This window comes from Neovison vison, chromosome 6, assembly GCF_020171115.1.
Source record: "Neovison vison isolate M4711 chromosome 6, ASM_NN_V1, whole genome shotgun sequence".
Taxonomy (NCBI): domain Eukaryota; kingdom Metazoa; phylum Chordata; class Mammalia; order Carnivora; family Mustelidae; genus Neogale; species Neogale vison.
In genome coordinates, this window is record NC_058096.1 from 218,906,609 (window position 1) to 218,918,046 (window position 11,438).

Sequence of the window (11,438 nt, forward strand, 5' to 3'; positions counted from 1 at the left end):
TGTCCCCTCACCATTCCTCGGGGCACTGCCCTCTCGATCAGATCATTCTAGACCCCGCCTCCTGCCCCCAAGTCTGAGCCCCCTCTGGCACGACAGCAGCCTGGTCCCTCCACCAGCCCACCCGCCCCCTCACCAGCAGTGCCCTTCTGAGTGAGTCACAGCCACCCACCCAGATATCTGCCTCCTACCTTGTACAGGGCAAGATCCCTCCAAGGCTACTCTGAATCCATCCTGCCTTCCATTGGGATCTGGACTCTGCCCTCTTTTAAAAACACTCCAAACGTCCATCAACGGGGACGGATTATACAAAACAAAGTATGCCTTACGGTGGAATGGTCTTCAGCAAGAAAAAACAACAGACTACCAAGACACTCAAAACAGGGACACATCTCAAAAACATTCTCCCGAACAAAAGAACCCCCACACACACACATACACACGCACCATGCACTGCCTGATTCCATTTATATAACACTCCAGAAAAGGCAAGCTAATCTACAGTGACAGAAAGCAAAGCAGTGGTAGCCGGTGCCGGTGGGGGAGGGAGACTGTTGAACGGCTCACAGCCGGTCTCAGACTCCTGAGCCTCCGAAATCCTGTGGGACAATAAATGCAAGTGGTTTTAAGCTGCTAGGATGGGGCGGGGGGCAGGGGTAGAAAACTACCTCATGTTCACAAAACCTAAAAAGTTGGGTATTCCATACCAAGCGTTGGTGAGGATGTGAAGAAATGGGAAGGCTGGTGAACCATTGGTGGGGGTACCAAATGGGGGAACCGCTGTGGAAAACAGTATGGCGGTTCCTCACAAAAGGAAACAATTAAAGAAGTATCATATGATCCAGCAATCCCACCCAAAAGAATTGAAAGAAGAAAGAGAGAGAGAGAGAAAAGGAAAGAAAAGAAAAAAGAAAGAAAGAAATAGATCCAAACACAACTATGTTCATGGTAGCATGAACCACAATGGCGAGGTACCCCTTCATGGATGAATGGATGAACAGAACGTGGTACATCCACACAATGAGATATTTCTCAGCGTTAAAAAAAGGACATCCTGACACCTGCTACAATGCAGATCGACCTTGAGGACATTGTAGTCAGTGATGTAAGCCAGTCACAAAAGGACGCATACTGTATGATTCCAATTATATGAGATCTCTAGAAGAATCAGATTCATAAAGCCACAGTAGATGGTGGAAGCCAGGGGCTGGGGTGGCGGATGAGGAGTTAATGTTTCATGGGGACAGAGTCTCAGTTTTTGCAAAATGGAAAGTGCTCCGGAGACGGACGGTGGTGATGGTTTCAGGACAAGGGGAATGTACTTAACAATGGTTACAATGGTGGGTTCTATGTTACAGTGTTTTACCTTGATTTTTTTTTTTTTAAAGACTGGTTATTATCAATGTGGAAAAACTCATGCGGGACCCATGGGAATGTAAAGTCGGCAGTCCTTCATAGTGAGAGACTATGTGAAAGCATAGTGAGTATGTGTGTCCCGTGACATAGCCATTCTGCTCCGGCAACTAAACTCCTCTGTAGGGGCGCCTGGGTGGCTCAGTGGGTTAAGCCTCTGCCTTCGGCTCAGGTCATGATCCCAGGGTCCTGGGATCGAGTCTCGCATCGGGCTCTCTGCTCAGCGGGGAGCCTGCTTCCCTCTCCCTCTCTCTGCCTGCCTCTCCATCTACTTGTGATTTCTCTCTGTTAAATAAATAAATAAAACCTTTAAAAAAAAATAAACTCCTCTGTATCATCTGAGCACCCACAGCCCCCACGTGGGCAGAAAGTCCAAAGTGCCAGGGAGTTAATACCCTCTCTATCCCCCTTCCCCAGAGCAGCTCTTAGCCTGACAGGAGCTGGTGCATGAACACTTCAGCTCTTGGGTGGGACCACGCGGAGGTAGGTCCTGCACCATCTCCCAGAGCTCCCCAGCAGAAGAGAGCCCTAGCTGCCTGCGCACCTGTTCATTTGCCCTCATTCGTGTGCCATTGGTAATACTTACTGACCTCCTTCCTTTGCCGGTCTCTCCTCCCCATCTTCGCCCCACTTCAGCGCTTCCTGAGATCACTTTCCAGGGAGACCGCTGGAGTCCGATTCCTTGTCTCAGGGTCTGCACCTAGAGGCATCTGAACTGAGACAACACCTCAATCCCCCATGCGCCCATCATTTACTGAAGCCCCACGGGGTGCCAGGCACCGTGCCAAGTGTTGGGGACCCAGCGGGGAGCAGGATGCTCATGAGCTAGGGTCCTAGGGCTTCTATCCCAGTGACCTCAGAGATTCGTACAAGGGTGTAAAGTAAGGTGTGTCAGGATGCTCACTCCGGGGGCGTGTGGGGGGCTCTGTCCGTTAAGGGTCTGCCTTCAGTTCAGGTCATGATCCCAAGGTCCGGGGATGGAGCCCTGTGTTGGGCTCCCTGCTCCGCAGGGAGTCTGCTTCTCCCTTTCCCTGTGCTGCTCCCCATGCTCTTATGTACATTTGCAAACGCTCTCTCTCAAATAAATAAATAAAGTTGTTTTTTAATTTTATTTATTTATTTATTTATTTTTTTAAAGGATGCTCACTCCAGGGACACCTGGATGGCTCAGTGGGTTAAAGCCTCTGCCTTCGGCTCAGGTCATGATCTCAGGGTCCTTGGAACTGAGCCCCACATCGGGCTCTCTGCTCAGCAGGGAGCCTGCTTCCCTCTCTCTCTCTCTGCCTGCCTCTCTGCCTACTTGTGGTCTCTCTGTCTCTTTGTCAAATAAATAAATAAAATCTTTAAAAAAAAAAAAAAAAAGGATGCTCACTTCAACATAAAGCTTTAAACGCCACCCCCACCCCCAGGACATGGATCTAAGGAGCTACTGCTGGGCAGGAAGGGGTGAAGGAGAGGGAGAAATGACTCCATCTCAAAAGCCCCGAAGTGGCCCTTGGCCTTTTTCACCCACCTCGCCCTGCGTAGTGACATGCACAGCATTTTCCCAGGGACTCGTTCCCTGGCCTGTCTGCATGCTTACCTCCGTGTTGGCTGCCCCTGCTCTGGCAGAAGCTCTGAGAGAGAACGGGGCCTTGCTTATTTCAGCCTCATAATGAAGGTCTACACTGGGGCTGCCCATGGGGGAGCTCACAGACTTTGGAGAAGTTGTGCCTCCCAGGGTCGTGCCAATCACAAGGCTTCACAGAGGAACCTAAGCGGAGGGGGGGGGGGATCCCCATCCTCAAGGTTTGGAGTGTCTGGCTATCTCGGGTCTAGTGGACTCATGGGCTTCTTATTCCTGCAGGGGAGGGATCTCATTCTCCCCTTTCGTCAAGGTCCCCTCTCCCTTGAGGTTTACAGATAGAAGCGATCAAGGTTCATCAAAGGCCTTCAGGCTGAAGCGGGTCCTTTCTGATTCTAAGACTCAGCGTAGGCCTCCTCAGCTGGGGAGGAATGAGTGGGGGTGGGGAGGCAGTCATCCTTTCTAGAAGCTGGCCTCCCAGGCTGCCCTCAAGCCTGGGATCTCAGAGCCCTCTGGCCCCTGTGCTTCCTGGCTCCACACCCCCCACCCTACCCCAGACCTGAGGGCACCTTGCTCCTACCCCTCCCGGGGAAGTCCAGAGCAGATCTCAAGGCTGGGCAGGGTCAGACCAAGAAGCGCCCCCACTCTGCTCAGCTTCCCTTGGCCGGGTGCTCAGAGCAGGAAAAGGGAAACCCCCTTTGGTTCCCCGGACTCTGTTCACTGGTCCCTTGGCTATGCCTGAAGGTGGCTACACCTGGGGGAGGGGGTGGGGGTGGGGAGGCTCGTCACCTGTTCCTGACAGGGTCTATGCAGCCTGGATCCTGGAAGGAAGCCCCGAGGCTGGTTCTGGGAGCTCAGTCCCTCCGGGCCCCTCCGTTTCCCCGACTGCAGCCTGAGCCAAAGGTCTAAGACCCCCCGCTCCTCCGGCCCGCCCCTCACCCACCGCGGGGAGAGCGGGGGTACGACTGCCCTCCTCCCACAACCCCTCCGCGCCGGGAGTTGGGGGCGACCTGAGAGGGCCCAAAGGGAGGCGGGGCCGGGCCGTCCACGGGGCGGGCAGGCGGGGCGGCTCCCGGGCTCCTGTCCCGCCCGCCCGCCCTGACTCACCCAGGCTGGCCGGGGAACTCTGCGGGAGTCCCGGCCGCTCCGCTCCCAGGGACCCAGGAGTTGGGCCCAGCGTCCCAGCCGGAGCGGTGAGTAGATGGCGGTCTGTCCCCGGGGACGGGGCGGCGGGGCGTGGGTCTGGCCCACATGAGGACCGTCCCAGGTGCCGCTGACACTGGCGCCCGAGCCCGCGGCCCGCTGGGGCGCACAATGAACTGGGGAGGGGGTGGGGGCGGCGAGAGACTCGGCGGTCGGCAGCCCGAGGGCGCCTGTCAGGGAGCGGGGTGGGGGTGGGGGGTCTGGGCTAGGACGGAACGAAGGTCAGCAGGATGGAGGACCCCCCCCCCCCCCGTCCCCCGGGTCTTGATCCTGTTCCCCTCTCCTTGCCTGCGGGGGGGGGGGGGAAGACAGCGACAACTCACCTCTGCGAACCCCTCAGTGCCCCCAGAACCTTACCCCTTGGGGTCCTCTCCAGGTTGTCCCATCCAGAACTCTTAAACCTCAAGACTCCCTCCTCTCCCAAGTCCTGGCAGTGCAGCCTGGAAACATACTAGGCAGGGAGTCCCCAAGCCCGGGCCTGGCCCAAGATCTGCTCCTAAGACCCCCACCCCACCCCACCTCAATTTCTCGCACTTTCTTTCCCCCTCAGTTTCTCTCTTGTGTAAAAGTCAAAGATTGGACCCGTGTGTTCCAAAGCCTGTTTCAGGGCTGACAACTATCACTGTGTTTTCCCTGCCCATTAGCATGGGCTGTGGGTGAGGGGGGGCCGGGACCAGGAGCACCCACCAGTGCCCTGTTTTGGGAGGCCACCTGGGAGCTCCGGGGAGGGCCTGAGAGAGCAGAAGCAGGGGTGAGGTATGGATGGGTGGAGCTCGGGCTGGGCCTGGTGGTTAGGTGGACCAGGACCCTCCAGCCTGGCATCCGAGCGGCTGCTGACCGCCCGTCTGCTCTGCCGGAGCTCACCTCGGAGGGTCTCCTGGAGAAGACACGGTGGCATCTCAGCAGAGGCTGTCACCCACAAGCGTACGAGGTGGGGGGGAGGGGGTGCTACCAGGCAGATGAGACTTGGGGGTTACGCCTTAAATACCACTGGTAGCTGTGAAACCTCCAGCTGGTTATTTCCCTCCTTGAGAGTCTGGAAAATGAGGGTTGCAGCCCCCTCCCTCCGAGAGTTGGGATGAAAGGAGGTCCTGGAAGCATCTGGTGGCCATAAGGTGCGTGTGGCCCAGTGGCTGTTTTCCTCCGGACTCCCCTTCCCTCAAGCCCTCCGCCCTGGGGCCCTCCCCCTGGGCCCAGCTCAGACAAAGTCGGGGGGGGCCCCCGTCTTGTGTCTGTGGAAGCTTAATGGCAGGTTCGGGCCATCCAGTTTGAGTCATGGAGACAGATAATGATAACCCCCATGTCTGCCTCCGATGGTGTTGTGTATGTATACCTTGTTCCGTGAGAGCCACGGGGCCTTCCACTGGGGACCCTGGGTGTCTCTGCCTTGTTGCCTTTGATTGCAGTCCTGGTATGGTGGGCGCTAGAGCTCCTGGCCAGGCGAGATGGACGCAGGCAGAAGGTTGGTCCCTGCCCATGTATTTTTGTCACAGACCCCAGAAGTGCTCTCCTTAGGTTGAATGGCGGAGTGGGGTCCCTCACAGGGACAGGTCCCCAGGGCGGGGAGAACAGCAGCTGGCTCCCGGCTCTCCCCTCAGCTCAATGTGTACATCCAGGCGCACACTCCAGAATGCCCCCAGGTGTCCCCTTGGATGGCTACCGTGTACATTGGGCCCCCCGGGCATGAGCCCCACATGTTTAAGATTCCCCAGGGACTGGACTGATACACACAGTTTTCCTTTTAGGACCGGGTGTCACAGTGAGAGTGAAGGATGGGGCACTGTGGGAGGGAGCCTAGGTTCTGTCTGAGCACCCCCTGTCTGCGTGCCCGGTTGGGGTGAGTCAGGGCCTGAGTCAAGGGGCCCTGCCCCTGCCATCCCAAAGTGAGGGCCTCTGATGGGATTAGAAGGTGTGGTGGACTGCCCCGCCCTCAGCCCTCAGCCTGGTGGGCAGAACCCGCATCCTGTATCCTTGCCCACCTCCACCCCATCCCCACCCAGGAGCCAACCCAAGGCCTCACTGACCTGGGGACCAAAAAAAAGGAGGGTGGGAGGGAAGTGTCGAGTAATTGACTGAGGTGTGGGCCAAGGCCAGGTTCCCCTCCCCTAGGAAATGGGTGAGAGGCTGGGGGACCCGTTGATGGCCCAGATACCTCCCTCCCTTGCCCAGTCTCCGGGAACCCCATATGGGAAAACTGGCAGGGTAGAGGAGCACGGATGCTGGGAGGGGCAGTCCAGCCTCGGAGCCCCCTGGGAAGCAGTGCAGGTCTTGCTGCCTCCCTTTCCTTCCGTCCAGCCTCAGGGCGCTGGGTAGGGAGGCTCCCTGTGGGAGGCAGGCTCCCCTGCTCCCTGCTTGGGAGGGTGATGTCCCAGCTTGTGGCCCACGCCCCCGTGTGACTTGCTCCTGGCTGTCCATATCTGAAATAATGATACCTTGGTCTAAAATGAAACCCAGGGACAGACAGAGTGGGCCGGCCGCCCAGCCCCGGCCCGGGCCGTAGGTGTCACTCTGGCTTCTCCCTGTGTTTTCCATTTCCTGATCCTCTGCCCTCCAGGCATCCTGGCACCCCCTACCCAGGCTTCTGTTTTCTGCCTCAGATTCTGGGCACCAACCCCTGTAGAAACCCAGGTGTCCTAGGGCTCCCTCCCCCTAACTGACCAGCCTTCGGTTTTGCCACTCCCTGCCCCTCGGGCCCTGTAACCAGAGCCAGGCTCCAGCCGGCTTTTCCGGTTGGAGGTTGGAGGTGGTGCCCGGAGTGCCCCTGAAGGGGGTGGGGGGCCCACACCCCGGAAGTCCTGAGCCTGCCTCAGACGCGCTCTGGCCCAGTGGCAGAGAGAGCTGGGGCTGGGTGTCTGGAGTCAGAGCCGCAGAGCGAGCGCTTCGGGCTCTGCATTGAGGGTGGGCGGCGGCTGCATTCTGGGAGAGCGCCACACGGGCCAGCTGGGGGACAGAGGCCCTGTGGACTGCCGGTCCCGACCTCTGAAAGGGCCAGCAGCGTCAGATGGGAGCAGGGATCCCCGGGAGCAGAAGTGGGGAGAACAGTAGTAGCCTGGCTCCAGGAAGGAGGTGAGGTCCGGGGCAGAGGGGAAGGGGGCACACAGCTCGTGCGCTCTGCCAGGCTGGGGCAGACGAGAAGGCAAATTGGGAGCAGAGGCAGGTGTCCGGCTCGCTGGGGGCCCACGACCAGGCGCCCCCTCTTGAGGGTCTCTGCAACCCCTGCCTGCCCCTCCCCCGCAGGAAAGATGATTCCGGTGGCCGAGTTCAAGCAGTTCACGGAGCAGCAGCCCGCCTTCAAGGTGCTCAAGCCCTGGTGGGACGTGCTGGCCGAGTACCTCACGGTGGCTATGCTCATGATCGGGGTCTTCGGCTGCACTCTGCAGGTAAGGCGCACCGCCGGGGCGGGGCCTGGATGCGCCGGTGGGGAGGCGGGCCCTGCAGGGGGCGGGGCCTGGGGATTCCGGAAGTCTTCCTGCGGTTGTGCCACCGTTCTGGAGCCTGGAAGGGGGACATCAAAGCGTTGACGGGGTTGTTTCCTTCCGCGGGCTGTGAGGGAGAGGGATACTGCGTTCCCTGCCTCTCTCCTTCCCGGCTCTCCCGTGGCCTCCGGCATTCCTTGGTGTATAGATGCCGGTCGCTCCTCTTCGCTGTGCATGTGTCTTTGTCCAAAGGACCCACCTCAATGACCGCACCTTAACTTGATCACGTGTGCTCTGCAAAGACGATCTAGTCACGGGTATTAAGGGTTAGGACTTCAGGATCTTTTGCCGGGTCGGAGAGGGAGAGAAACGAAGCATCGTATTCAGCCGGACTCCTTTTTTCAAAGACTGAGGTGCTTTCAGAGGCTTAGCGACTCTTCCAAAATCACAGCCAGCTGGGGACAGTCAGCAGGGCCTGGGGCCTCCTCCCACCTTCAGCCCACCTGCCTCCCACCCCCACCCCCGCGCCAGCTATCCAGGCCGGCCCAGCTCCTTGAACCTCTTCCCTCGCCTCATTCCCAGGTGACACAGGACAAGATCATCTGTCTGCCCAGTCACGAGCTCCGAGAGAATCTATCCGAAGCCCCGTGCCAGCAGCTGCTGCCCCGGGGGGTCTCCGAGCAGATGGGGGGCCTCCGGGAGGTCAGCGGCCTCAAGAACAACTTGGACCTCCAGCAGTACAGCTTCATCAACCAGCTGTGCTACGAGACCGCCCTCCACTGGTACGCCAAGTACTTCCCCTACCTGGTCGTCATCCACACACTCATCTTCATGGTCTGCACCAGCTTCTGGTTCAAGTTCCCCGGCACCAGTTCCAAGATCGAGCACTTCATCTCCATTCTGGGCAAGTGTTTCGACTCGCCGTGGACCACGCGGGCCCTGTCCGAGGTCTCTGGGGACAACCACAAGGGCCCGGCTGCGGGACGGGCGACGGCGACTGTGGAGGCGTCCGCGGGGCCAGGAAAGGCAAGTGAGGGTGAGAAGGAAAAGGTGCTGATGGAGCCTGAGAAGGTGGTGACGGAGCCACCGGCCGTCACCCTGCTGGACAAGAAGGAGGGCGAACAGGCCAAGGCGTTGTTTGAGAAGGTCAAGAAGTTCCGCGTGCACGTGGAGGAGGGTGACATCTTGTACACCATGTACATCCGGCAGACGGTGCTCAAGGTCTGTAAGTTTTTCGCCATCCTGGTCTACAACCTGGTCTATGTGGAAAAGATCAGTTTCCTGGTGGCCTGCAGGGTCGAGACCTCGGAGGTGACAGGCTACGCCAGCTTCTGCTGCAACCACACCAAGGCCCACCTCTTCTCCAAGCTGGCGTTCTGCTACATCTCTTTCGTGTGCGTCTACGGGCTGACCTGTCTCTACACCCTCTACTGGCTTTTCCACCGGCCCCTCAAGGAGTACTCCTTCCGCTCGGTGCGGGAGGAGACCGGCATGGGGGACATACCGGACGTCAAGAATGACTTCGCTTTCATGCTCCACCTCATCGACCAGTATGACTCGCTCTACTCCAAGCGCTTCGCCGTCTTCCTCTCCGAGGTCAGTGAGAGCCGCCTGAAGCAACTCAACCTGAACCATGAGTGGACGCCCGAGAAGCTTCGGCAGAAGCTGCAGCGCAACGCCCGCGGCCGGCTCGAGCTGGCCCTCTGCATGCTCCCGGGGCTGCCCGACACCGTCTTCGAGCTCAGCGAGCTGGAGGCGCTGCGGCTGGAGGCCATCTGCGACATCACGTTCCCCCCGGGCCTCTCGCAGCTGGTGGGCCTGCAGGAGCTCAGCCTGCTGCACTCGCCCGCCAGGCTGCCCTTCTCCTTGCAGGTCTTCCTGCGGGACCGCCTCAAGGTCATCCGCGTCAAGTGCGAGGAGCTCCGCGAGGTGCCCCTGTGGGTGTTTGGGCTGCGGGGCCTGGAGGAGCTGCACCTCGAGGGCCTCTTCCCCCCGGAGCTGGCTCGGGCGGCGACCCTCGAGAGCCTCCGGGAGCTAAAGCAGCTCAAGGTGCTATCTCTGCGGAGCAACGCCGGCAAGGTGCCCGCCAGCGTGACGGACGTGGCCGGCCATCTGCAGCGGCTCAGCCTGCACAACGATGGGGCCCGCCTGCTGGCCCTTAACAGCCTCAAGAAGCTGGCGGCGCTGCGGGAGCTGGAGCTGGTGGCCTGCGGGCTGGAGCGCATCCCGCACGCCATCTTCAGCCTGGGCGCGCTGCAGGAACTGGACCTCAAGGACAACCACCTGCGGTCCATCGAGGAGATCCTCAGCTTCCAGCACTGTCGCAAGCTGGTCACGCTCAGGCTGTGGCACAACCAGATCGCCTATGTCCCCGAGCACGTGCGGAAGCTCCGGGGCCTCGAGCAGCTCTACCTCAGCCACAACAAGCTGGAGACCCTGCCCAGCCAGCTGGGCATGTGCTGCAGCCTCCGCCTGCTGGACATCTCCCACAATGGGCTGCGCTCCCTGCCCCCTGAGCTGGGCCTCCTCCAGAACCTGCAGCACCTCGCTCTGTCCTACAATGCCCTGGAGGCCCTGCCCGACGAGCTCTTCTTCTGCCGCAAGCTGCGGACGCTGCTCCTGGGCTACAACCACCTGAGCCAGCTCTCGCCCCAGGTGGGGGCCCTCAGAGCCCTCGGGCGCCTGGAGCTCAGGGGCAACCGCTTGGAGGTGCTGCCAGAAGAGCTTGGCAACTGCGTGGGGCTCAGGAAAGTGGGGCTCGTGGTAGAGGATGCCCTTTACGAGGGCCTGCCGGCAGAGGTGCGGGAGAAACTGGAGGAGGAATGAAGCGAAGGTGGGGAAGGTTGGGGTAGAGGCCTTCTGGATGCTTCCATGCCAGAGTCTCTGCTGCTGTCTTCAAGAGAGGTGGCCAAGACGGCCCAGGCCAAGAGAGGAGGAGCAGACACATCAGCCTCGTGGGGTCCAGGCAAGATCCTGGGGCTGGTCTGAGAAGAGACAGGAGGCCGTGGATTTGGGGTGGAACGTCAGAGAGGGATTAACTCAGTCCTTGGATTCTCAGACTAAAACCACACCTGTGTCTTTGACTGGCTGGCTGGCCTGCCCCGCCCGTGGACATTCTAGCTCAATTAGTGCCATATAAGGGGGTGCGGCACATCCCAATGGGATTTCAACCCTCCCCCAGCCCTGGACCAAAACCAGCTTCTATCTGGGGTTCTCTCCCAAGGAGGGGACACAGACACAGGAGACCAGCGACCCTCACCCCCAGCTTTGATGCCAATCCCTTATTTATAAGTTGTTTGCTACGTACACGTGCACTCAGAAAAATGGTTCTTACATTTGGCTACGCATCAAAATCAACATCCCCAAAACAAAACATCTTGGGCCCCACCCCTGAAAGATTGACTCAGGTCTGGCTGGAGACCAGGAACCTGACTGTCAGTAAGCATCCCAGGTAATTCTAATGAAGGTGGTCCTAGGTCTGTATGTTGGGAATTGTGGACCTCCAGAATCTGGATGTCCAGTGCAGGGATTCTGAACCCTTTTTAAGTCCTAGACTTTTTTAAACATCTGATATAAGCTGGGCACCTCCTTTCCCAGGAAAATGCTCAGGTACACATACATGCAAAGTTATGCAAGCGACTTCAGGCAGGCAGCAGATTCCCCCAGACATCCCAGAGGGCCATTCATGGACATCCGAAGGATGGCAGACTCCGGGGTTCAGAACGCCTGCGATGGAAGTTACATTCTTCTGAGCACAGGCAGGAACTTGTCTTTCAAATACTCCCTGTATGAGGGAGCATCTATCAGAGGATGCTTAATAAATAATACGAATTATGAAAACTAAA

General features: G+C 58.9%; 1 protein-coding gene across 2 annotated transcripts; it reads left to right on the plus strand.

Annotated features, from left to right (window-relative positions):
- Nucleotides 1–4,118: 4,118 nt before the first annotated feature.
- LRRC8E (leucine rich repeat containing 8 VRAC subunit E) lies at nucleotides 4,119–11,438 on the plus strand. Of its 2 annotated transcripts, none has more exons than XM_044254355.1 (3): nucleotides 4,119–4,167; nucleotides 7,415–7,557; nucleotides 8,176–11,438. In XM_044254355.1, the coding sequence occupies exons 2-3, from the start codon at nucleotides 7,420–7,422 to the stop codon at nucleotides 10,417–10,419; spliced, it is 2,382 nt and encodes a 793-aa protein (XP_044110290.1). In that variant the 5' UTR covers nucleotides 4,119–4,167; nucleotides 7,415–7,419; the 3' UTR covers nucleotides 10,420–11,438. The 2 variants fall into 2 exon arrangements, with proteins under 2 accessions (XP_044110290.1, XP_044110289.1); XM_044254354.1 differs by lacking the exon at nucleotides 4,119–4,167 and adding an exon at nucleotides 7,142–7,243.